Source organism: Taudactylus pleione, unplaced genomic scaffold, assembly GCF_031769625.1.
Source record: "Taudactylus pleione unplaced genomic scaffold, aTauple2 ptg000628l, whole genome shotgun sequence".
Lineage (NCBI taxonomy): Eukaryota > Metazoa > Chordata > Amphibia > Anura > Myobatrachidae > Taudactylus > Taudactylus pleione.
This window is the reverse complement of record NW_028285030.1, coordinates 853,481-880,843: the sequence shown is the minus strand read 5'-3', so window position 1 is coordinate 880,843 and position 27,363 is coordinate 853,481. Positions and strand designations below refer to the sequence as shown.

The window sequence follows — 27,363 nt, the reverse complement described above, 5'->3', positions numbered from 1 at the left end:
GCTGCCGGCGAGACCTCACCGCTACTGCCTGCGGTCTCCAGCTACAGAGACCTCAGTCTCTGGGGAGGCCTAGACGCGCTGCATGCGGCGCTCATCGCGGGCTTCCCCCAGCTCAATTCCCACCACCGGCAGCTTCGGCAGCGATAAGGTCAGTGCGTCCTGGCTCCCTGACTAGCGGGGGAGGCAGGACTTAAACGAGCGGCAGCCGCTAGCCCTGTGAAGGCACCATAGTGGAGGGGGCGGAGCTTAAGTCGGACTTCTGCTCCTGCCTCCCAGCAACCCCAGCGCTTCTACAAGGACGCTGGGGAGCCATTTTATAAGAAGGGCTGTTCGTGGAGGCTGCATTTAGGCGGCTAAATAAGGCCAGTAAGGGGTGTTGTTTCATGTATTATAGCTCTATTAATTAGAGCACTATAGGGTGCATAGCATATCTCCCTCTCTGCCCCCCCTTCTGCTGTGTGGTCTCTAGATCTGTCCCATCACCTAGTGTGTGTGTGGTGTGTGTGACAGAGTGCTGTAGCATGACTCCCAAGGGATCTAAAGCTGCACAAAAAGCCTTCTCATGCAAGAAATGTGGAGAGAAGTTCACACAAGACCAATCTAACTCTTCTATGCTGTGTGACAAGTGTGTGTCTCAGCCTCAGGCTGCCAACACACCATCCCAACCATTATGGTCTGATCAACTAACATCTGTTATGTCAAGACTGTCTATGAGCTTGAAGCAGCTCGCAGAGACAGGGTGGTGATCAGACAGAGATCACCTGAACCAGATTGGACACGTTCTTTAGCCAAATCTGTGGAGGGACTTGCTAAAGTTATGTCCCAGGCCCCCCCTGCTGCCTCGTCATATAATGTCCCTAATAAGAGACTTATCCAGAATCCCTTACATTGGGATGATTTGGATGACGAGGAGGCGCAGGAGCCAGAAGAGGGCGTGGTTCAAGAAGAGGTTCAGTTTCCTGATGAGTCAGAACCTATTTCTCAGGGCGTAGATGCATTAATTACTGCAGTACGCCAAGCCTTACATAGAGAGGACTCAGAGGTGACTTCTAAACCGTCTATTTTTGGTAAGTCACTTTCCCAGCTTCAGAGAAGTTGGATGATATCCTAACCTCAGCGTGGAAACACCCTGATAAGAGGTTTCAAACCTCTAAGAAACTTTTATCATATTATCCATTTCCACCAGATAGCAGGAAATTATGCGAAACTCCCCCAGCAGAAGATCCCTCAGTATCCCGTCTTTCTAAAAAGACAGTGCTTCCTGTACCTGGGGCAGTTTCCTTAAATGAGTCCTCCGACAGAAAGCTGGAAAACACGCTAAAATCCATATATACAGTGGCAGGAGTATCACTGCGTCCAGCACTGGTTAGCTGCTGAGTAAATAAGGCTGTCGAAGCCTGGGCTACACATCTTGCAGAAGGTCACAGGACCGGAACGCAGACTGAAGATCTTATTCAGCTGGCTGAACAGATTGCAGAATCAGCCGCTTTCCTTGGGGAAGCTTCTAAGGACATAGGTGGTCTTTCTGCTAGATCTTCGGCTTTAGCTATATCAGCCAGAAAAGACCTTTGGCTGCTTCAATGGCACGCAGATGCAGAGTCGAAGAAAGCAGTAGTGGTTCTTCCCTTTACCGGGGAAGTTCTTTTCGGGACGGAGTTAGATAAGTGGATCTTACAGGCTACGGGTGGGAAATCCACTTACCTACCATCTGCGGATCCACCTCCTAGACGACCTACAGCAGGACCCTCCTTTCGGTCCTTTCGTGCCCCCGGTAGGTTTAGAGGACGCTTCAGAGGAGGTCCGGCTTTCTCCCGCGGGTCTAGAGACCGCGATAGATCTGCAACATCGGGGTCCCAGCAGGACATGACAGCAGCAAAACCCTCCGCATGACTCTCTCCCTTCTCAGTTGGGGGACCACAGGGTGGGAGCTCGTCTTCTACACTTCAAGGAAGTGTGGATTAGGTCTTGCCAGGATGCCTGGGTCAGGGACATCATTACCCACGGTCTGAAGATGGACTTCAGAACTGAACCGCCTTCTCGTTTTTCACAACTGGTTTACCACTGGCATCAGAAAAACAAGTGGTTATTCTAGAAGCAATACAGAAGCTGTTATTGTCCCAGGTGGTAGTGAAGGTTCCGACCCATCAGAGAGGTCAGGGTTTTTATTCCAGCTTGTTTGTGGTGCCCAAGCCGGACGGCTCGATGAGACCCATTCTCAATCTCAGGGATCTAAACCCTTATCTGCGAACCTTCAATTTCAAGATGGAGTCTCTCCAATCTGTTATAGCAGGTCTCGAAAAAGACGAGTTTCTTGTGTACCTAGACATAAAGGATGCCTACCTCCACATCCCCATCTGGCCTCCTCAATTGGCATTTCTTCGATTTGCGGTCCTAGACTCGCATTTGCAATTTCAGGCCCTACCTTTCGGTCTTTCGTCGGCACCAAGAGTGTTCACAAAGGTCATGGCCGTAATGATGGCTCTGATGCAGCTTCAGGGGGTAGTCATTATCCCATACCTAGACAACCTCCTGATCAAGGCCCCTTCAGTAGCTCGATTGTTAATAGACCTTCAATTAACCCAAAATCTTCTCTTGCAACACGGGTGGATTCTAAATGTTCAGAAATCCTCCCTGACTCCGACACAACGTCTGCTATTTCTGGGCATGATATTGGACACAGTGGAACAAAAGGTATTTCTGCCCCAGGACAAGGTCTCCTCCATTCAAAACATGGTGCGCCTGATTTTGCAGCATGGCAGGGTATCAGTACATCTCTGTATCTGCCTGCTTGGGAAGATGGTGGCGACCTTCGAGGCAATTCAATATGCAAGATTTCATGCCCGCCCCTTTCCGTTGGACCTTCTTTCCCAGTGGTCAGGATCCCACCTATTTCTCCACTAGCGAGTCCTCTTGTCTCCCCAGACGAGAACATTTCTCATTTGGTAGTTGAATCCCTCGCACCTGCTGACAGGAAGACTGTTCGCAGTATGGGATTGGATTCTCCTCACCACAGACGCAAGTCTAAGAGGGTGGGGAGCAGTGACCCGGGAAAACATTTTCAGGGGCACTGGACTCAGAGGGAGGCAGGTCTGCCCATAAATATTCTAGAGATAACAGCAGTATTTTATGATCTCCAGCTGGCGCATCCTCTGTTGCAGGATCAGGCAGTCCGGGTACAGTCGGACAATGCTACAGCGGGGCGCTTATATAAACAGACAGGGCGGCACCAAAAGCAGAGCTGTCATGAGGGAAGTAAGCAGAATCCTGCTTTTGGGCAGAGGAATTCGCAGTGGTAACCTCTGCTATCTTCATCACAGGAGTGGAAAACTGGGAGGCCGATTATCTCAGTCGGCAGGACATTCATCCGGGGAAATGGTCGCTCAATCCTCTGGTATTTCACCAACTAACTCTCAGGTGGGGTCGTCCACAGGCCGATCTCATGGCATCGAGGTTGAACCACAAATTACCAATTTACTGTTCCTGGACCAGGGACCCATAGGCAGCAGCAGTGGATGCACTGACAACACCGTGGAGGTTCCTCTACGTATACTTATTCCCTCCTTTCCCGCTAATTTCTTGCTTACTTCAGAGAATCAAACGCATGTCAGAGTGCTATTCATAGCAACAGATTGGCCCAGACGAGCGTGGTACTTGCAGATAAAGAATCTGTTGGTAGACGAGCCGTGGCCGCTTCCTCTTCAAGACGACCTCCTTCTTCAGGGGCCGTTTATTTATCAAGAGTTAAGGCGGCTTCGTTTGACAGCATGGCTACTGAAAGGGCCGTTCTCAGACAGAAAGGAATCCCATCAAGTGTAATTCCCACCATGATTAGGGCTCGAAAGGAGGTTACGTCTAAGCATTACTACCGAATATTGAAAGCTTATGTCACTTGGTATGAAAGACGCAATTCACCTCCATCAGTATTTAAGGTATCGCGTCTCCTTCTTTTCCTTCAGGCTAGCTTAACAGCGGGTCTTCGTCTGGGTTCCATAAAGGTACAGATATCCGCGTTATCCATTTTCTTTCAGAGAAAATTGGCCTTATTGCTGGATATCCAGACTTTTCTCCAAGGAGTAGTCAGGCTTCAGCCTCCTTTTGTGCCTCCTACGGCACCATGGGACTTAGATTGGTATTGGCTTTTCTCCAGTCTGAAACCTTCGAGCCGCTACAGAGGATGGAGTTAAAGTACTTAACTTGGAAGGTGGTTCTCCTTTTGGCACTCTCCTCAGCGAGGCGTGTGTTTGAACTGGGTGCTTTATCATGCCGCCCTCCTTATCTCATTTTCCACGAAGATAGGGCAGAATTACGCACACAAAAATCCTTCCTTCCAAAAGTAGTATCTGCTTTTCATATAAATCAACCAATTGTGGTCCCTGTGTTTAAGGATGAGTCTCCAGCTTCTAAATCCTTAGACGTAGTCAGAGCACTCCGGATTTATGTCGACAGGACTGCCTCGCTCCTAAAATCGGATGTTTTGTTTGTTCGGTTTGATTTGGCCCGACTAGGTTGGCCGGCTTCCAAACAAACTATTTCCAGATGGATACCTCTGGCTATCAGACAGGCTTATGTGGTGGCTTCCAGACAACCACCGGCTTCCATTATAGCGCATTCTACGCGCTCGGTAGGACCTTCACGGGCGGCTGCTTGTGGGGTTTCTTTAAACCAGCTTTGTCGAGCAGCCACTTGGTCCGGCAAACACACGTTTCTAAGATTCTACCGTTTTGATACTTTTGCGGACTCCACTTCAGAGTTTGGCCGTGCAGTTTTGCAGGGTTCTCAGCGCTCTCCCACCCGGGATGTGAGCTCTGGGACGTCCCCATTGTACTGAGGCTCCAGTGTCCCCTAGTGGATGAAGGAGAAATTAGGATTTTGGTACTTACCTTCTCCTTACTTTCCAGCTCCCCTCGGGCACAGTTGTTTAGACTGACTTGGGGGGGGTATGGAGCTGGGGGAGCTAGCCACCATTCAAGTTTTTTTTTATTAAAGGTGCCAGCTAAGCGGCTCCAGTGTCCCCTGTGGAATCGGAGAAAGGGATTTATCAGTAAGTACCAGAATCCTAATATCGTACCGTGTATGGGCATGACGTCGTCCCGTGCGCGCTCCCGTGGGGTCGTACATCGCATCCTCATCTTACGGAAAATCCGCTCGATCTGGGGATGCGATGTACGACCCCATGTTGCGCTATGCAGGTGAGGGAGGGAGGTGCCGGCATATAGGGCGCTCCGTGTGTGGGGACCGCCCGATATGTCGGGCATCGGATTGGCCGTTGTCATACATGGTGCACATCGCACCAAGTATGGGCCGCTTAGCTGTTTGTTGGCATGCTAAAATCGAATATATTTTATATGGCTAAACAAGTTTAGCTATTATAAAGAGATTGTAGCGACTTGGTGTACTGCCAGGAAACTGATCACTGTGCTTCTGGTCTGTAGGGGGAATTCAGTTAGGCACGAGGTTTGCCTCCGGGTTTCACATGCAGAGCTTTTGAATTAAACAGCATTTTCCCATTGCGGTAAACCAGGGGTTAGCACGTGCTAACCCATAGATTTCACACAAAGTGCTGGAATCTATGCGTTTCCCAGAGCATTGAAATGCAGTGTCTGCATTTTAAGGCAGATTTTTCCTTTCAGCTCCTGAGGATGCGTTGAAAAACCCACCCTCTTGGGCTTAGCATGTGGGCTTTCCGCAGCTAATTGAATCAGGCAACGTGTTCAATTAGCTGTGGGGTAAACCCAGGGCCTTCATCTTCATCTAACTAGGGTGGTGCAGCCTCATAGAGCGCAGGATGCTCTGGGGCGGAACTGGCCGCAGCAACGATCTTCATCTGCTGGGTGCTTGCTGTGATGTTAAGCTAGCTCGCTACACTAGCGGTGTGCCCAGCTCCTTATCTGGCACTGTCGGTGCTGGCCCCCGGCAAAGTCTTCCCCCTGAGCTCCTCTTTCTGGGAGGAAGAAGTGCAGCGGCCGGGAGCCAGTGGCGGACCTAGACTTATCTTTTAGGGGGGATGGCTTACTGTTTAGTCCTGACTCCTCCCCTTTCCAGTACCAACTCCTCCCCTCTCTGATTTTCCTCCACCCAATGTAAACAGCAGGAGCGAGGATGAGCTCGGGAGAATATGACAGCAACTCCCATTAGCTGCGGCGTTGGTCTCACTCCCCAGGGGTGGGCATGGCATTTGAGGATATCTATAAGTTCCCAATATGAGATATCAGGGAGTGTGGAGCCCCTATAACTAGGAACGCCCACCCCAGCAGTCATTACTCCATGCATTTAATGTGCCACTCACCCCAGCAGCAGCAGCAGCCAGATGCCCCAGCAGCCCGCACTCCTTATCCATAGGGTGAAGTGACCCCACCACCTGACGCTGGGTGTGATAATACTGCACCAGCCCTGGCGGTGAGATGGATGTCAGCGCCCTGTTTGGGTGACTGGTGAGATGGGTGTCAGAGGCCCGGGGAGGATGCGCACAGTCCGGGTGACCGGGTAAGATGATCTCAGAGCCCGGGGGCCCCCGCTGCCGTATGCCTCATGTAGTCTGCACCCTGCCCACCCGCTGCTGTCTCCAGTGTCTATCCTGCAGCCACACATGTTCCTCCCTCTCCATAGACTGAGCCGTCTCCGAGTAACCTGAGGACGTCACCTCACCCTGTGCCTGTCCGCCCCCTACCGGTACTCTGTGCGCACTGCAGCTCAGGGGGAAATGCAGCATCAGGATGGGGCTCTATCCACCAATAGGGTAAGTGGGGAGGAAGAGGGACCTGTGAGATGCTGCAGCAGGAAGCTGAGCCCGAGCCGCGGTACACAGCTGACAGGACAGTGAGAATGCAGGAGAGCGGGTCTGTGAGAAGAACTGCCGGGACATTGTATGTGCATCCCGTTGCAGTCACACTGGAAGCAGCAGTGTGCTAGAGGTGGCAATCGCCCCCCCAGATCCACCACTACCGGGAGCTTGAGAGAAGCCCTATGCCCCCAGACAGCTTAGAAGCGAGGCGAGAGGCGGCAATCCCCGCATTACACTGAAAGTTGGTGTTCCGATCATTCTTCTGCGGAACTTGACTCCATCCAAGTTATGCAACAGAACCCAACGTAAAGTCTCTGCTCTACAGAGGAACTAGCACAGGTGAGAATGTTATACCATTTATACCCCTTATCTCCAACAATTTTCCTCTTCAGTTCAAGCGTCTGCAGTTTCTTGTAAGTGTCTGCTTCGCTATGATGATCAACAAGTCGAAGGGACTCAGGGCTGAAGGTGTAGATCTCAGGACCAGCTGCTTCTCCGATGCACAACTTTACGTGGCTTTCTCACGAGTTAGTAGCCCCAAGCATCTTTTTGTGTTAATCCCTGAAGCAAATATTGTTTACAAAGACATTTTGTGATCAATGTCTACAGTATAAAATATACATTACAATATTAGATGCCACTGCTGTCTTTGTAAAATGAGTTCCGCTGAGACACATGCTAGTATACATATAATTCTGTGCATACTTACCAACTTTTTGCTGCACCTTCTATAGAGGGGACCTGGCTGCTGTCATCTTGGGGGGCGGAGCCAGACTATAGCCGTAATTAGGCCCGCCCTCTTTACGGGAAAGCCCTCCGATTCACGGGTCCGTGAGGAGATGGTGGGGCTAAATGCTGCGATTCGTGTCATTTAGGCCCGCCCCCTCTCTATGGACCCGCAAATTGCTTGGAAAATCTCCCCGTCCTGCCCACTTCACTAGGAAGTGGGCGGGATGCAGGATATTTGCCTACTGTTTCGGGGGTGCAGGGGGTTCCCCGAAAAATCGGGAGCCTCCTGTGACTCCCGGGAGAGTAGACAAGTATGATTCTGTGCGATCTATGCACTAAGCCTTGAAGAGAAAGTGGGCGTTGATGAAGTACCAACCAATCAGCTCCTAACTGTCACTATACAGGCTATGTTTGAAAAATGACTGTTTGGAGCTTATTGGTTGGTACTTTATCTCCATCCAATTTAGCTCTCTCCAAGGCTTAGTACATGACTCATGTGTAAGTTATAATCAATGTCAATAGAAATAAAACAAACATTTAATAATAGTACTACAAAGACATGAAAACAGAAGATAAATACTCTACCTCCTGGAGCCACGTGCTGTGCATGTGAAACAATTGCTTGCAGTGAGTTAATGATTCATTATATTTTCCTTTTCTTTTTTTCCCCATAAAGATCTATACAGATAATATCGTGTCATGGTTTGACTCGCCTATGTGTTATGACATTTTATTGCCATGTGATCGGATGGCATTTCAGTAGATCACACTAAACTATCTACAGTATAAAAGTCTGTTGCACTTAGCTGAGCATGAATATAGTTATGTCATTGCCTCACACAACCCAGAAACTAATGTTGTTCATTTGGTATGCTGAACTGTCAGGGACCGTGATCCATGGAAATGGAATCTGCAAGAATTTACATGCGTAATGTGTATTTAGTAATGTCTGTTTCAATGAATATCAGTTTTAATTAACAAATGAATACACAACTTTTTAATTTTATATTGGACCCCTTTTTTAAGAAGGTGTATATAAATAACAGATATAGATAAAGAAGAAAGAAAGCTAGAAATAATAATTTAAAAAAAGTGTGTGTATGTATGTATATGTGTGTGTGTGTGTGTGTGTGTGTGTGTATATATATATATATATATATATATATATATATATATATATACACACAATGTGTATATGTGTGTGTATATATATATATGGTCCACACTCGCGTGAAAAAAACTGATATTGCTGGGGTACTACCCAAAAAGAGTCCGAGGGCTCTAGTAAGACAAATATATAAATCAGGGGGTGCACTCACCAGACTTTGAAGAAGTAACGGAATTTTTTCATATGATGTGGTACATCATCAGCTACATTTCGATCCTATACAGCAGATCGCGGTCGACCGCAGACACGCGACCGGTCGATCGCGGTGGATGTTCTTGAGCAGCCAGCAGCAGCCAATAAGATTCAGGCAACTTCTTATTGGCTGCTGCACCCAGGGCTGGCGAAATGAGCTTAGCCGGCACCGGACTGGAGAGGCACAGCTGCTGCCTACTCCATTTGTCGGTCGCTCAATGAGATTTTGTTACGAGCGGGCGCCCGGCAGCTCCTTCCCCTGCAGCATCTGCCGGAGGCTGGAGCTCACTCCTGAGCTCCGCCTTTCTTCTCCCGCAGTGGGAACTATGGGAGAGACATCATGAGGCCAGGGAACTGCGTCTGTGGACGCAGCCCCTGGCCTTGCCACTCCAGGAAAACAGGATGGACATGCCCAGTTTCCGGGAATGCTGGCCATCCCCGCACCGCCCTTTAAATGCCTCTGTTGGGAGGGGTGGGTGAAGCGCCAAAGGAAACCTGGGCTCCACATGGTTTAGAATTGGCCCTGATTATATTAGTTTCCTGGCCTTGCAAGCCGGCCAGCTGAGTAAGCCTCAGTTTACTCAGCTGGCCGGCAGTCGCAGTGCTGGGATCTCGCAAATGCAGCAGGGGCTGTCATACACCATGTGCTGCATTTGCATGTTTGCAAAGATGGAATTGCAAATCTTTTTGCATGGAGCTTTGCAATTCTGTCCAGTAATGAATCAGGCCCACACACACACACACACACACATACATACAGGCACACATACATACAGTTTACACAGTTACACATACATCTATCCTCCATGTGCTACAAGTCGTGTTACACATAGTGCGTGAGTGTTGAGCATCTTTTCGTGTGACTTTTGCAAATAAGATGCATTTTAAGGGAAAAAGTTGCACTATAAAATAAAATCGCTACCGAAACATGGCTTGGCACGACTGAAAGGACTGTTTAATGCGCAATGACGCTAGAGATATGTGGACACATCTGTACACAGTTATATACTGGGATAATATAATTTAATGTCCTTCATACATTACAGGCTAAATAGTTGTCAGTGAGAGTGGACTGTGACAGCTCCTCTATCCCTCCTCCTGTTGCTCATGTTACATTGCAGGCATCAGGACTGCGCCATACTAGGTAGCCCCGCCCCCTGCCGGGACACTCTCATACACTTCTCATCCCCTCCGTTCTGTCTACAGGGCAGAATGACTGAGAATGGCTCCTCTAGAGGAGAGGGGGATGACAGGACACATGCCCCCAGAGCATATTTGATCATGTGCCTAACCTATTCGTGGTGGCAATAGAAAAAAAAGAAACTTGATGGATTGATTATGCTCAATAAGATCCAATGGATTAAATGGGGGCAACTACTGTGAGATCAGCTGAAGCAGGATGATCAGTCCCCCTTAAATCACACTCAGCTGCACTCTGCAGCATGATACAGGGAAAGGGGGGGAGTAATGTCACAGGGGGATGCTATTGGCCCAATTTAAAATTGAGAGCGGGAGATCGCTCTCTCTCTCTCTCTCTCTTCCCCCCCCCCCCCTTATTACCAATGGTGATTAATTACCCCTTGGGGATCTGTTAACTCGAGACTGGGAGGTACAATTACAATAGGGGTCTAAGGAGACTTTTTTTATTTTTTTTATTTTAAGAAAATCTTTAAATACATTTTCAAAATTGAATTAACTAAAATGACAATTTCCAAGAAGTTTTGGGGGGGAAAAAATAGGCAGTAAAGTGGTTAACTCCTGTAAATTGCGAGGTGAGACCTCCATGGCTCCCAGAGATGCTCGATCGGATTGAGATCTGGGGAATTTGGAGTCAACACCTTGAACTCTGTCATGTTCCTCAGACCGTTCCTGAACAATTTTTATAGTGTGGCAGGGCTCCTTATCCTGCTAAGAGAGGCCACTGCCATCAGAGAATACTGTTGCCATGAAGGGGTATACTTGGTCTGCAACAATGTTTAGGTAGGTGGTACGTGTCAAGGTAACATCCACATGAATGCCAGTACCAAGGTTTTTCAGCAAAACCCAGCCCAGAACTTCACACTTCCTCCACAGGCTTGCCTTCTTCCGATTAAGAATCCTGGTGCCATGACTTCCCCAGGTTAACGATGCACATGCACCTGGCAGTCCAAGCTCCAATGTACTGTGTGTTCTGGCACCTTTCTATCATAGCCAGAATTAACTATTTCAGCAATTTGTGCTACAGCAACTCTTCTGTGAGATAGGACCAGACGGGCTAGCCTTTGTTCCCAGGCACATCAGTGAACCTTAGGCACCCATGACCTTGTCACTAGTTCAACGGTTGTCCTTCTTTGAAACACTTTTGCTAGGTACTACCCACTGCATACCAAGAACATCCCACAAGACCTGCCATTTTGGAGATACTCAGTCTCAGTCGTCTAGCCATCACAATTTGACCCTTGTCAAAGTCGTTCAGATCATTACGCTTGCCAATTTTTCCTGCTTCACATCAACTTCAAGAACTGAGTGTTCACTTGCTGCCTAATACTGTATATCCCACCCCTTGATAGGTGTCATTGAGATAATCAATGTTTTTCACTTCACCTGTCAGTGGTGTGAATTTTATGGCTGACTGGGGTAAATCCTAAGCGCTACCTTGATGCTACAAATATAAGGCAAATTCTGAAAAGGCTTTTAAACTGAATGTATATGTTTGGATAGTTTGTTAGATATTAAGCCAACTCTACATGTTCCAGACCTGCTTTAATGGATTTCTCCCTCTTACCAATTCATACTTCCATGGCCGGCGCTACCACTAGGAACCTTAGGCAGCTGCCTAGGGGCGCTGGCCACTAGAGGGTGCTTCTGAGTCCGCCTAACAATGGAGGGTGCAGGGGGTGCGGTTGCTATGGGGCATGGCGGCTTAAGGGGCCTGCCAGCCCAGCGATCGCACCCCCTGCACCCTCCATTTGCCGGGCGTCCGCTGAGATTGTGTTACCAGCGTGCACCCGGCTCCTTCTCTCTAAACCCCCCCCCGGCGGCAGCTGGAGGACGGAGCTCACTCCTGAGCTCCGGCTTTGGGGTCCTGCAGTGCGCTATGGGAGTGACGTCATTCCCATAGTTCCGAGGAGGGGGCGCCGGGGACAGACGGCAGCAGACACTGGAGCGGGGTTTAAGGTAAGTATTTTTTTTTTGTGTGTGGGGAGGGCTTACTACAGGGTGCACTACAGGGGTATAATATGGGGGCACTATTGGGAGCACTACAACTGGGGGAACTACAGGGGTTCTTACTACTGGGGGCACTTCAAGGGGAATTACTATTGGGGGCACTGCAGGGAGCATTACAACTGGGGGCACTACAAGGGCATTACTACTGGGGGGCACTGCAGGGAGCATTACTACTGGGGGGCACTACAGGGGCCCTTACTACTGGGGGGCACTACAGGGGCCCTTACTACTGGGGGCACTGCAGGGAGCATTACTACTGGGGGCACTACAGGGGCCCTTACTACTGGGGGCACTGCAGGGAGCATTACAACTGGGGGCACTACAGGGGGAATCATCCCTTTCATTTGGGTTATGTGAATATTATTAGAGCGCTGTGTATGTGTCTGTGAGCTGGGCCGGAGGGTTTGGGGGAAAACAGGGACGGCATTGTGAACCTTTGCCTAGGGCGCCCTGAAACCTTGCACCGGCCCTGCATACCTCCCAAGATTTGTTCTCATCTCCCTGTCCAGAATATTTTTTTAAGAATAAAATGCACATACTGACATCACTGTTTCAAACACATGTATTGCCCTGTGGAAGGATACCACTCTGCCTAAACATGTCTTTCTGACAAAAAACAGTAGGTCTGTTTAAACGCTAATACGCTCTTGATACTTTTAACCATTAATTCTGCAAAGAAGTTGTTGACCGCATTTAAACGACATTAAAGAGGACCTCTCATGTTTAAGTTCACATTAGATAGTGCTTAATGTAGTCCCTTTAATCAGGGTGGACTGGCCCACAGGGGTACAGGGGAAATCCCCGGTGGACCCCACTACCTGTGGGCCCACCCCTCTCTTCTAGATGGCAGGTTCCAGAACTCAAATTATAGATTGTTACTCTATTAGATGGTCAGTTATTTTATGGTGCAGGACCACTGACCAACATGGGGGTTTGGTTCCCTTCTATAGAAACTACATCAAGATTTGCTTAATGGTAAGCCAAGTGTCTATGGTGGCTGGCCACACCCCCTCTGGTGGATGACCACTCCCCTTAAGCATGGGCCCTTACCACTGCATTCACCCAGTGAGCCCTTCATGCCCCAGTCCGACACTGCCTTTAAAAGAGTTCAGTGCATAATGTTGGACATATCTAAGTGCTTACATTAGCCTATGGGTCCTATACTTAACATAGAAAAATGTTAATTTTTATAATTTGAGTTTCTTCCTCAGCATCACTGTCAGCCATTGAAATGTATTTAGCAGCATACTATATACATATAGGCAGGTTGCTTTCAGCGCATTCCCCATTGTCTTTTCCAGACTCTAGCTAGTGCAGACAGGTAGGGTTTTTTGTGCTAAGGGTGCATGGGATTACCTTCTCTATTCAGGACCTGGGAACACATAATTTTTCTTACTTCGGCCATTCCAGTCTGCTATGTTAGATCATTTTTGGCTATAAAAATCTCCCACATTCAGGAGGCAGTGTCTTCACATGGATGTACATAATGGCAGCCTTACTCATACAGAATGGGCAGGCCAGTTTTATAGAGCATGTCAGAACTACTGTACCTGCAGAATTGAGTTTCTGGATTACAGGACTGCAGGTCAGATGGAAGCTGTAACATCAAGATGGCCTGAGCTGGAGTCCAAACAGACAAAACCTATTCCATGCAGCAGGTCTAGGGGACCTTCTATTAGGCATTTTGGATAGAAAGTTGCTTATAGACTGCGTTTCTCAGTCTGGTTATGGGCCCTGCTGGGAAGAAGACACCTTGTAAAATATGTGCTGCATGTAATTTTAGGTTTTTATTAGAAAAGGATGAGGATGTGTGCTCCTAGTGTGCTTCCTGGTGTAAACAGTCCATGCAAATTCAGCTTCTGGAGAATTTTAGGGAACTCATTTCCTGAATGATGCAGGTGTTTGTTACTAGGGAAGGGCACATTATTAAAGTGGGTAAAAGACCAAGACCACTGGAAGCAGATTCTTCAGACAACTCTGAGAATGTTACTTGTGCATAATATGTAGAACTTGATGAAACGCCTATTCAAATTGAATTGGATTATGTGTACATTCTATTGAAATATATATAAACCTGCTGATGAAGTCATTATTGATTGCAGAAACGCGTTGGCGGATCCATTTCTGTAAAAGCGAGTCTTCATGGAACATCTTTGGGCCATTCCGTGTCAAATCAACACACTTTTTATTAAAATCCTCCCACTTTTAAATTTTGACAAACATTTAACATTAAAAAATGAAAATACCCAGCGCTTGATTAACACCCTAGACCTACTACAAATCGCATGCAGCGGTTAGTAGAGATGGGGAACAAATTGCAACCCCGCAAACACTGAGGGAATAATAGAAATAACCGCGCTGGCAAAAAACAGTAAGTAATAAATTTAATAAATATAAAGAGTATTGTACCAATTTGAATAATAATTGAACATGGGTTCAAAACAGACATACAACATATAGACAATACCATAAAAACATGAAATAAAAATCAATAAAACTGGCTGGTGTGCAGATGGTAATAGTAGTTGTGCTGAATTGAAAATTCGCTGAGAAGGCAATCACAGAAAAGTTCCAGAGTGTCAAATTAGCATGCAACACACCTAGCTAATTGTAGCTATATATTGTATCATTGTAACCACTTAACCTGCAGTTAGAATATCCTAGCAAGTAGCCACAATAAAACCAGTCTGAGGCTTAGTAAATTGTAGATAGTGAAAGGTTGTCTGCTCAAAGTGTCACCCCGTCGGGCGCACACTCAAATGGAGCAGGTTAAGTACTGACCGATCACCGGTTCCACACAGCGTTCTCTCACCGGCTGGAGTATAGGAGTGCTGGCTGGATGATGTCAGTCTCCGTGACTTTCAGCCAGAATCACGTTCCAAGGCTCTATATCCGGCTGCACAATCGCAGGTGTCTGCCGGAGACCGGGACTGGGAGGAAGCCAAAGGATTATTGCCAGCTGGAGGAGTTTGCGCGGCCGGGTCTTGTAAATCCCCTTGCACCGTGATCGAAAGGCTGCAAATAATGGAGCCACTTGCAGGAGCAGGTTACAAGGCAGGATGCAAAGACAGGTACGGGCAACAACGCATTTCGTCCCGTTCCTGGGACTTTTTCAAGCTGAATTGTTTTTTTGACAGATTTTTGAAAACTTCACATATTCTGGAAACAGATATGTTTAAATAATATTTTGTATTTTTCTTAGCCTACATATATACTCTCCATATACCAAATTGTATCAAAATCTAAGCTGGTGAGGTAAAATCAGTGTGTTGATTTGACACGGAATGTCCCCTTCCGCAAAGTGTGAACATGAATCCTCTATCCTGAGGTCACTCGGAAAATACTAGTTTTAATACACACACGTTTTAAACTTGATGTTTTTGACTCCTAATAAAGAGAAAAATGACCTAGTTAACAATTTGTGCCCCCTTTCTTCTTTTTGTTTATTTCACAAAATATTCCCTTGAGGAAGGATAACATATCCTAGGTTGAACAGAGTACTTACGTGGACCTACATTGCCACTTCAGACAAGTTTTTAGCATCCTTCTGTAGAGACTTGAATTATTTTCTTACATCCCTCTGTTAGATGATCAGTGTAAATACAATTTGACTAATCTTCCTTATGAAATGTCAGATACTAATAATATAGAAATATTTTGGTATGGAAGGATAAGTTCATTAAAAAATTTTCTCAATAATATCTGGAATTATGCTGGTCATCAGCAAACCCCAAAAGGTGGTTTTGAAAGGAAGCTGCTGTACTGCGGGAGCCCTGAAAGGGAGCCGATACAACCAGAGGGAAGGTGAATTGTACCTGTGCTTTCACCCCGTATGCTTGTAAATAAAGCCTTCTGCAATACGCAGCCATTTCTACCTGTGATTATGAATACATTTTTAATGAATACATTTGTGTAATGGTTTTACGCAATGAGATGTCCTCTCTATAATTTTTTTGGAGATTCGATGTTATGAATTGAGACATATATGGTGAAGTTTTGGCGTCGGTTATGAACTTTGTAGAAACATCTTTAGTGACTGTGATGGACAAAGTTTGAGACATGGACATTTCATTTTGGTAATAATAACTTGAGACACTATAAGAGGTCTGGATAAATCAAGTTATAAAATTCCTACAGTTGAAGTTTAAAGAAAATATTTTCCTACAACAGAAAAAAGTAAAAAAAACTGCCGGACTGAGAAGAAACCTGTAATTTGTCTCAACATTCCAGGTATTAGACAAGATGACGGTATCAGCAGACTGTTTGAAAAGCAGATAATTCTAGCAAAATGATCTCTAATTTGGGAATGTCCTCAACTGATAAGAACTGTCAGCCTTCAATAAGTGAGCATTTAGGTATCGGGAAATGAACAACAGTTCCTCCATCTCCGTTCATTGGTTATAAAAAAACAGGGGAAAAAAATTTTGCAATAAAATTTTCCAAAAACTTAGATGAGGCCCCAAGGAAGATCAAGGCCTCTACCTCTTCAACTAAATCATTGGACCCCAGAGCCCAACCTTTCACCAATATATAAAGCACCAACTTTTAATGGTATACAAATTAAATTGACTTTGAAACAAGAGTCTTTAATTAATACAATCAAGAATAAACAACCCTCCCATAGTGTGTGTGTGAACCCAAAATAAATCAAATTTAAAATTTCTGTTCCTCAAAGCTTTAATTTTTTAATTTTTTGGCAGAATGGTCTCCGTTAGAGGGTTGCTTTTTTCATGCTTCATGTACAGTTATCAACACTGCGTATAGTCTTAGGATCTAAGCACTAAAAATTATTTTTTTCCGACCATCAAGTCATTTGTGGCTCGTTGGAACTTCCAATTGATACTAAAAAACACTATTGGTTCTCCATTTGAACCAAAGTCTGAAGTCTCTCTGAGATGGATGACACCTGAAAGTAGTATTCATAGATGTAATTATCTCTGCAAATAGAGTTTGAAAATTGTAGGCACTTTGGCGCAAGGAACATTATTTTGAATCCTGTAGAGTGGAAACTAAAGTAACCATGAAAGCCAATTTATGTTTCCTGGTAAGATTGGAGGGTACGTGCGCTTACCATATCGATCCAATAGTAGGATCAGGTACCCCTACTGTACGGTGCAGCACCATCCACACCTGGACACACACTCTCTCTCTCAACACCACCACCACCCCGAAGCGCATCCCAAACCCAGTATTACCAATTTATGTTTCCTGGCTAAATGTTATATCAACTTTTCATATCAATCGAGATTGTGTTTCCATCCTTTTATCCCAACTGTTGAATGAAAGAGGCCAATCACAATCTATTTATCTATTATATAATGTTTTAGGACTATGGAACAATTGTTTGTGCTTCCAATGGGATCTAGGAAAGGTCATGCCTCTTCCAAATATGCTATTTCTAGATGGATAACACAACCATGCATCCTTACAAGAAAAATGTACAAGAAGCACCAGAAGTCCAAAGTGCACACACTACTATAGTGGTTACAACCTCTTCGGTGAAGGAGGCTCAGGTCTCTTAAACAGAACCCTGCAAAGCAACAGACTGGACATCTAGCCTTACCCTTTCAAGTAGAGATCAGTTGGATGTTTTCAAATCTATTGCGTTTCGGTTTGGGAGGCATATTTGCCACATAAATAAATGGCTTATTTATTATTATTATTATTATTATTATTATTATTATTTATTTATAATGGACATTGAAGAGGAAAAATGTAGCTTATACTAACTGATAATTGCTTGTATTTGAAATGCTTCATGGTGGCCCAAGATTCCCTATAGGACGCTCAGTTCTGCTGCTTACCAACCCCAGCGCCAGACGCCGGGGACACCCGCCGGCAGGTCTCTGCCATAGCGGGCCGCCCACACTCCTGCTGGACCACCAGGGCACATTTAAATAATTTAATAATAATAATAAAATAAAATGCCTGTAGTGATTGGTCGGCTGCATGATGATGACATCATCAGCGGCAGCTGGAGAGGGGATAGGTTAGGAAGAGCAGAGGAGAGTCAAGTAATATTAAAAACTAAAAAACCCTGCTTATGTCTGAAAGGGGTCTACCTGGGAATTTCCCGGGTAGACGCTGTAGTGTGAAAGGGGGGTCTCGACCAAATACCCGGGAATTTGCACAGGAGAAATTCCCGGGTCTGAGCAGGAAGTTTCCCAGTTGTTGGTATGTCTGAAAGGGGTATAAGGCACACTAAATGGGACTCTTTAAAGCATTCTGTCACCACAATAGTTTTGTTTGGGGATGATCAGGAGGATGAGAAGACACGCCGGACCGCCACTTCCGGTTTCTGGCCAAACCGGAAGTAATAGACGATTGGGGTATTTAAAGCCATGTTTTAGACAGCACCTCCATGAATTGATAAAGGGACAGGGGAGTCCCGAAACGCGTTGGAAACCAGGAGGTCAAAGGGGACTGTGCATCGGAATGGCAAAAGCAGTGGTGTGCAGGAGTCAGGTGATCTGGACCACCTCTCTTCAAACTAGAACACCAAGGCCTATTTTGTTCAACTATCTGGTAAAGCAGCCACCCTGGCAAAGTTTTATTTATTCTTTTATTCTATCATCATTGTCTTTGTTACAATAAATATATGCATATTTTAATCTTGATGAATTATGACCACAGTGTGGATTCATTGTATGCCACAGCAGTTGTCCCCTTATGCAATGCCCCCAGTAGTGGTAGTGCCCCTTATGCAGTGCCCCCAGTAGTGGTACTACCCCTTATGCAGTGCCCCAATAGTGGTAGTGCCCCTTAAACAGTGCTCACGGTGGTAATGCCCCTTATGCAGTGCCCCCAGTAGTGGTGCCCCTTCTGCAGAGCCCACAGAAGTGATGCCCCCTGTACTAATGTCCCCAGTAGTAGTTCCCCCTGTACTAGTGCCCCCAGTAGTAATGCCTCCTGTAGTGAAGCCGCTTACACACAAAAAAAAATACCTTAAGCCACTGCCTTCGGTCTGCTTCTGCTCCTCTGAACTATGGCATCTCATAGTGCACTACACACTGCGGGGCCGGAAGCTGAAGCTGAGGAATGAGCTCCAGCCTCCGGCTGCCGCTGGTAACAAAATCTCAGCTGCCGCCTGGCAAATGGAGCCTGTCAGCGGGCCACAGGGAACAGCTCCATGGTGCCCTGGTCGGCGGGCAACAAGGAACAGCTCTGCGGGCCACAGGTTGAAGACCCCTGTGTTAGACAGTCAATAGGTCGACTGGGACAAATTGTTGACAGGGTCAAAAGGTCGGCATGAAAATTGTTGACACAAAAATATCCGAAACAACATGATTTTTTTTTTTTCTTTTTTAGTGTTAGGCACATACCCCGATGGTTAGGGTTAGGTACACGGAGAGAGGGTTAGGCACCAAGGGCAGGGTTAGGGTGAAGGTTAGGGCTAAAAAACAAAAAAGATTGTATCGACCATTTGTACCTGTCAACATTCTTACACGTTGAACTGTGAGTGTTTGATCTTTTGTCCCTGTCGAACTATTGACTGTCTAACGTCTGGTGTCTATCTAGACATTGTTGACCTTTTTACTGTCTATCTGTTAATCCACAGCCAACTAAATTCAGATATTTCAATTTGTACGTAAAGTATAATCTAATTGATCAATAAATGTTATCATAAACCTACAGTATGCATGATTTATACTCCTTTTATTCTGGCTATCCATTCAGTAGTAGCAATGCTACAACCAGGTGAATGACTACTGCAGTAAATATGGGAACAGGACAGGAGCATAGGGAAGGGGGAGAAGGTGCTAGTGGTAAAGGAATTGGTTATTAGGAGTCGCCAAGGCTGTAAATACTGAAGCTTGCAGTCTTCTGTGTTCTCAGAATAAAATTACTGGATGAATCAATATGCACTTGATGCAAACATAGTATTACTATCTTATGTCACTGGCTGGGCCACATTTGAATATAGGGTACAGTTTTGGACACTATTGGAATATGTAGTGCGCTACTGTGCTTTCTTCCATGATGCTCCATGACTGAAGACTCTTTCTGTACCAAGATGGCCGCCGATAGTCTGCGCATGTGCAGCGCCATCTTGTCGCTATGTTTGAGCGCCACAGTGGTACATGGCTGTGTAGCACTTAGCTCATTGGGGGACACCGAGATATCCTGCTGCCATTGCCTACATACGTGACCAGCTGGTCTGCTGAATCCTCTGCTCAATCTCCACTATCTGTGTATCTGTGAGTACAGCTGTACTACATCTGTGCTGTACAAATAAACCAAAGGTCCTGGTTAGGTCTATCCACCTGCTGTGCACCAATAGTTCTTATTGCTGGTGTCTACTATTCATCACTTGTGTACACCACAGAATAATACACACATTAACAGGAACCTCATAGTAAAGGCACACATCCACTAGACGACAGGCAAAAGACTGCACGATTACGACATCATAATCGTGAAGTCGTTTGTCTGTCTGTGATGTGCCTACACTGAACGAGCAGTTGTTCATTGAAGGCACATCAATCATCTGCAAACATGTTGAACTTGACGATATCGTCAGGTTGTACAACATATTTGTAAGATAATAGATGTCTAAACGACCAGCGGGAGCGCGAATCTCTGGACGTTTTAGACATTTTTTAAACAATTTTCAAACTATTATCGAACAATAACGATATTGTTATCGTTCAATCGCTCAATTTAATCGTCTAGTGGATGTGTGCCTTAAGGACTTTAGGAGCACTCCAGAAGGTTCAGAAGCAGATTATCTTATTCACAGAATTCTTTACATTTATAAAGAGAGGCTAGAAAAACTGTATTTGTTCTTGTTATACAAATTGCAAACATTTTAATTTAGTAGTGATTTTTGGGATTATTTCTATGTGTAGTTCTTGTTAGTAGTGCACAATATCTGATTTACAGTACAAGTGTGGCAATGGGGGGCTTGTTTGGATATCTGGATCAACATCATTGCAGTTTATACAAATAATGAACTTGATGGTCCCCTCCCCCATGTATCTACATAACTATATCTTTTAATGTTTGAAACCACATTTGGTTGATTTTTCAGGTTTGCTGGTTGGGACACTGGATGTAGTATTGGACTCGAGTGCCAGGGTAGCACCTTATCGCATCCTTTATCAGACTCCTGACTCTCTCGTATACTGGATAATCGCTTGTGGTGAGCAGTTTCATCTTATTGCTTGTGATAATTAGCATGTGCTGCGTATACTGACATTTAATGATATTTTTAAACATTTACAGTAGGGAACCAGTTTGGAGATTACATTCTCAAAATCCCTAACTCTAGCTAATTTTTAATGGTTGTGATGCGGTCAATGGCATATCTATAATTAGTGCAGGGTGGTGTGCGATGTCCAGGGGGCCTCCACACCACACACCCTGCACCCAAGATCGGCCATTGTGGCTGCCCAAGCAGTGCCCCCCTTTTGCCTATACTGGTGCGGCGCCTTCTTTCAACACAGAAGCTATAAAATACTCTGGCACTGTACCAGAGTCTTAGCTGTCTTCTGCGCATGTGCCATCGTTCTGAATATATCGCTGGAAAGATGGCATCACCTGGCCCAGGTACGTGGGTGGCCCGCTGCACGGTTAGGTAGTGGGTTCGCTGTACGCTGGCCCCTGCAACTCTTGAAACACTCCAGAATAGAATACATGCTAATGTGCAGTAAGCTGTATAATTATATATATTAATCTGTGACTTTTAATGTTCGTCACTGTGGACGTGGCATGACTGGGGGGTGCCATAACCCCTTTTGTGTGTATGTTTGTGAGTCACAGCCTTGAATCTGCTATTAGAAGCTCAAGTCCAGGCTTCTGGTGCAGTGCCAATTTGTGAACCATCAATGCCAGGACATGCTAGTAGGGAGGGAACCAGAACAAAGTACTGCAAAAAACAATATCACATAGGAACACTGTCTATTTGCTGTACACGGAGAGCATGATTGATTAAGAAAGGATTGCCAAAATCTAGAATCTCTAACTTTTTGCAAAGCTCTTACACAAGTATAGCAGGAATAAACGGTTCTTAATGTCACTCTCGATTACACAATAATTCTTCATGATAGGAGCAATCATGATTTTGATGTCTTTGGTTGCTGGGCCAGGCTCCTATGAATTTTACCTTGAACCTGAATATTACCCATAGGGTGGTTTTCTGTGTGACGCACAGGACATTTACATGCATTCAAGTACATGAACTGTTTCTCCGAGTCCCATGCATCATGCAGAGTTTTCAAAAATTCCAGAGGGAACGGTTTACTGTAGTGACATTTTTTCTGGTGTATACTTTCTACCAACAGAGTATTTAAGAGTTGTACACCAGAAAAACAAAATTGTGTATAGAAACCGTTCACGTACTTGAATGTATGGAAATATCCCGTGTGTCACACAGTGAATCACCCCATAGTAATAAAGCTATGCTTGTACTATTAAGCTGAGTAAAAAAGTAAATTACATTTGTGTAGTATAACAAAAAACACAAATACTGTGCACATCAGGCAAACTTGTTTATTATAGGGTTTATCTTCGTATCCACTACTATGCTAACCATATTTACAACCCCTATCACAGGTCCATGCCCACACATAGTACTCACTCAGCCATGATACCTCTGCCACTCTCAGGTGCCAGAAGCTTTTTATATCTGTGCTTGATCACATACTGTAGCAGAGGTTGTACTTCCATTAGTGAACTAAAACAATCAAAGTATGATATAGGATGTGCAGTCATAGCAATATAACCGGCACTGTTAGGGGTCCATTCATCATCACTAAATTGTCCGTTACACATGCAGAAATGCTAGTTTCCAGATATTTAAGATAATGGTAATGGGCCATTCATCATCAGGTGTCCAATAGGACAACCGTATATTCGTCAAACTCTGAAAGCTTGGTTTTCGGAGTTGAGAACAAACACCATCTTCAGATAGTGCTTGTTGATGGAGCCCGCTCCTTCCTGTGGGAAGGAGTTCTGGGGATGTGAAGAGGGATCCATGCGGATCTCTCTGCTGCATCCTTACTGCCTCCCCTCAGGCCACACCTGTGCAGAAGCCGGCGATGGACAGGCTGCTACAAAAGTATCGGGCATCGGCTGTGCAGCACAGCCGGCGCGATATATCTGTGAACGACGTTGTTCAGACGTATAGCTGGTACTCACTGGCCGACACACACAAGATATATGGGCTGATCAATTGATCGCCCAATATATCTGCCAGTGTGTACCCAGCATCAGTGTAGAAGCTTTTTAGAACTGTTGACATCTCAGTTTGATAAACCTGCATAAATATGGCTTAAAGAACTTATGTTTCTTTATTATTGCTGTTCAGAAAATTATTTGACTACTTATTAGTAAAGTTTATTTATTTCTCTTTATGAAATCTAAAGGTTTGTTAATAAATTTATTGGTAATTGTCTAGTCATTATACAATGAGTTTCCCAATCTTTGCTGACAAGTTAATGCCATTATAACCTTTTTCAAAATGGTGACTGGTCATTGTCATGAGCAAAGGTACAATTGTGTATGATCTTTGTTATCTAAGGGCTCGATTCAATTGCCCGCAATGTAAATAGCGTCGGGAGATAGCTCCCGGAGCTATTCTATTCTGCGCGGTGTTTAGTCGGAGAATGCCAGTTCTCGCGACTAAACACCCTGTTTAAGGTGCGACAACGGCCATTCCCCGACCTTACTTCCGGGCGCGATGCTCTTTTCCCGGCACTAAGGGCAGAAAACAGCCTCGTGCCTGGACTTTTGTCTGATTTCTGCTCTCATCCCCGGAGGAGTGTGAGAAGAAATCCTTAGTCGGGCTTAGCAGCGCGGTGTATTGAATAGCTCCGGGAGCTGACTCCCAGCGTTGTTCACATCGCGCAGAATAGAATAGAGCCCTAAATTTTGGTTTGTATAACACATACTGTAAGACTGCTTGTAGTATACACCTAACCATTCTCTGCTCATTGATTGAATCAGTGATTTTGAATGTGGGCTGGGATAGGCAAGTAAAAGAGGAAATTACATCTTTCTGCAATCATTGTTAGTTTAAAGACTTCTTACTCTGTTAAAATCATATTCATGTCCTTGGACTTTAATAGAAATATGTGGCATGCAGAGAGGAACTTACAAACTATTTACAGGTAAACAGCTAATATGCTTGTTCAGTTGTGTCTGTTTTTTACATAATTCACTTGCGTCTCTTTTACTAATTACAAATAATAATTACGTAAATTAAAATAATAAGAGTGCATATCCCTACTGCATGCTCATTGGAATCTGCTGTGCAGAACAGCTGATCATTGTGCTTCTGTTTTATCCAGGGGGCTCACGGAGGGAGGTGACTGAACACTGGGAGTGGTTGGAGGCCAACCTGCTGCAGACTCTCTCCATTTTTGAAAATGAAAATGACATTACCACATTTGTTAAAGGAAAAATACAGGTCTGTATTCTTTATCTATATTGGCAATTGTATTACCTGACCGATTATCTTGGTGATCTCATTGCGTATTCTTTTCTATTGGGTGCTTAAGAATCATTTAAAATGGCAGTTTGTGACGTGAGGAGCTCGCTATTTATACAAAGACAAAGTTATCCCACTGGCCAATGTAACATGTTAATGTGCGTGGCATCATACTCAGAGACATAACAGACATTTAGAGGCCCCAATTCGAAATTGTTTAACGGCCCCCACATACATGAATGTCTGATTGCTGAATAGTCTGCTGCTTTCAATAAGAAGTGGCCTATTCTCAATAGCAGTCACAGGCTCCCTTATGTTACTGACTACAGCAACTTCCTGATCACTGAAGGGAGATTCATTAAGCTGGAGGAGGTGAAACAAAACTGCCTGCAGTACCATTTGTATTGCATGTGGTTTTGACAAGGGGGTACCTTACCCAACACTGTCACTTTACTTGGTACTCTTTGCCAGGATGGACCCTTATAGGGACACTGATGGTTATTTGATAGTAACCCTGAAAATGAATTCCTTATTGCTGCGTTACGTATAAGGAATGTTACTTAGCTGGAGTAAATATAAATGGATTGTCATTTTTTGTTTGAGAATGTTGTGACATAATTGTGTTTTAAATACAAATTGTTGATATCTTCATCTGGAATGTGGAAATGTTAGTGCCAGCAGGCTGCAGAAAACAGGGATGCTTACATGTGGAGGTGAAGAGATCAATTTCTGCATAACTTTATTTTAGGCTTTATTTTAGGGTTTTTACTAATTCATATTGTTGTGAATGTGAAGTATCATTACAGGTTGAGTCTCCCATATCCAAAATGCTTGGGACCAGGGGTATTTTGGATAACGGAATATTCCGTATTTTGGAATATTTGCATATCATAATGAAATATCTTGGGAATGGGGTCCAAATATACACACAGAATGCATTTATGTATTATATACAGCTTATACACACAGCCTGCAGGTCATTTTATACAATATTTTCAATAATTTTGTGGCTCAGGCAAAGTGTGTGTACAGAAATGAAATTAATTTATGTTTCATATACACCTTATACACACAGCCTGAAGGTAATTTTATACAATATTTGTAATAATTTGTGCCTTAGACAAAGTTTGTGTACATTGAACCATCAAAAATCAAAGGTTTCATTATCTCAGTCATGCCAAAATTATTCCGTATATTGGAATATTCCGTATTTCGGAATATTTGGATATGGGAGACACAACCTGTACTGAAATAACAATACAATGTGTAAATTCACAACTTGGTTTGTAAACCATGGCTAACTGTTTGGTGCTCTGTCTTCTTTAGGGTATCATTGCTGAATATAATAAAATCAATGGAGTGAAAGAAGATGATGATACAGATAAATTTAAGGAGGCAATAGTGAAGTTCCACAAACTTTTTGGCATGCCAGAGGAAGAGAAGTTAGTGAATTACTATTCCTGCAGTTTCTGGAAGGGCAGGGTACCGCGGCAAGGATGGATGTACCTAAGCATCAACCATCTCTGCTTCTATTCCTTCCTGCTGGGGAGAGAAGGTAACATGGCATTTATTTTATTCTCCCCTCCCACATCATGTATGGATACAGTAATAAACTTTATGTACAGAACAAATTAATTTCATTTTGTGCCAAATAGGAATTATTACATACATTAAGAATTGAATACTGCATTTGCAAATAAAAAGTTTTTAAAACAGAAGGGGTTGTTGTTAGTCCATTGCTCTAAGCATTGCACCTAGGCCTATAGAGCGGTCTTCACTTTTAGTGTACAGTACATGCTACAGGAGCAAATGGAAGCTTTTTGGCGAGGAGTGATTCAAATAGTTATTGTCATTTGGTGACCGTATACTGTATTACCATTTCACCATTGAGACTTTCTGAAAAGTGTGTTGAGCCTATCCTATTTTGGTACTGTTTGAGTTGGTCACATTCCAACAGCAATACTAGTAATTGCTTTAATGCTGTAACCACACAGTGTACCTCTTGTTTCAGAAGATTTTAAATTTTCTGAAAAATTATAATAATCTGCTTAATCCTTATAGCACAGCAAATAATATCTATACAACATACCCAGAAATACATATATTTGAGTGTGTAAAAATGTTGGGACTTGGTTCAGAACCACCCTCCTTAATGATTAATTATCCACTTAAAATGTTTTAATTATCTTAATTTAGCCAATAATGCCGTAATTTTTTTGGGTTAAAATGTGCAAAGTACAGGAAAATGGGATAATTGATGCGGGGCAGGTATATGGTGGTTCTATATGAATGTGATAGGTGTTTTTAATATTGCAAGTGGGTATTGGAGTATTTTGAAGGTTTTTTTAAAAGTAGATTAAAGTGACACATATAGATCCGATTCTTTACAGACATGTTGATGCACCCCTAATTTAAGTAGAGCATTTATTTTCCTAAAACACGCTTTCTATCATTCTATCACTGTTTTAGAAAAATGCTTATAACAGCCATTTTTTTTTTTTTAATTCAATAGTTTTTTTATTTATTTTCAAGAAAAAACAAAAGAACATAAAACAAAAACAAAATAAGTACAATAATAAAGTACATCACATTAAACAGTCTCTGTGTGGTCTCTTGTATAAAACATATCCAATAACATAATATAAAGCATACAGGGCATATTACACCACGGATTCACAATTATTGCATACATCTCGTCTATACATTACATACCTAAATTGAAGTACTTCTACAACCTCCTCATACGGGCATGTAACACACTACACATATACATCCCTACGGCTTCATTACAGTTATTACAAAGAAACTAAGTACTATGCACATCTCTATCCCCATTGGTTATCCGTGCCTGATCAA

At 44.3% G+C, this 27,363-nt stretch overlaps 1 protein-coding gene across 3 annotated transcripts in view; it reads left to right on the top strand.

Annotated features, from left to right (window-relative positions):
* TBC1D9 (TBC1 domain family member 9) overlaps positions 1–27,363 on the top strand; it is a 99,689-nt gene that overhangs the window by 20,196 nt on the left and 52,130 nt on the right. For all 3 annotated transcript variants that reach the window (XM_088454723.1, XM_088454724.1, XM_088454722.1), the window contains exons 2-4: positions 21,109–21,219; positions 24,368–24,486; positions 25,834–26,062. In XM_088454723.1, coding sequence (XP_088310849.1) covers positions 21,109–21,219; positions 24,368–24,486; positions 25,834–26,062 — 459 coding nt within the window. The remainder of the gene's footprint in view (positions 1–21,108; positions 21,220–24,367; positions 24,487–25,833; positions 26,063–27,363) is intronic.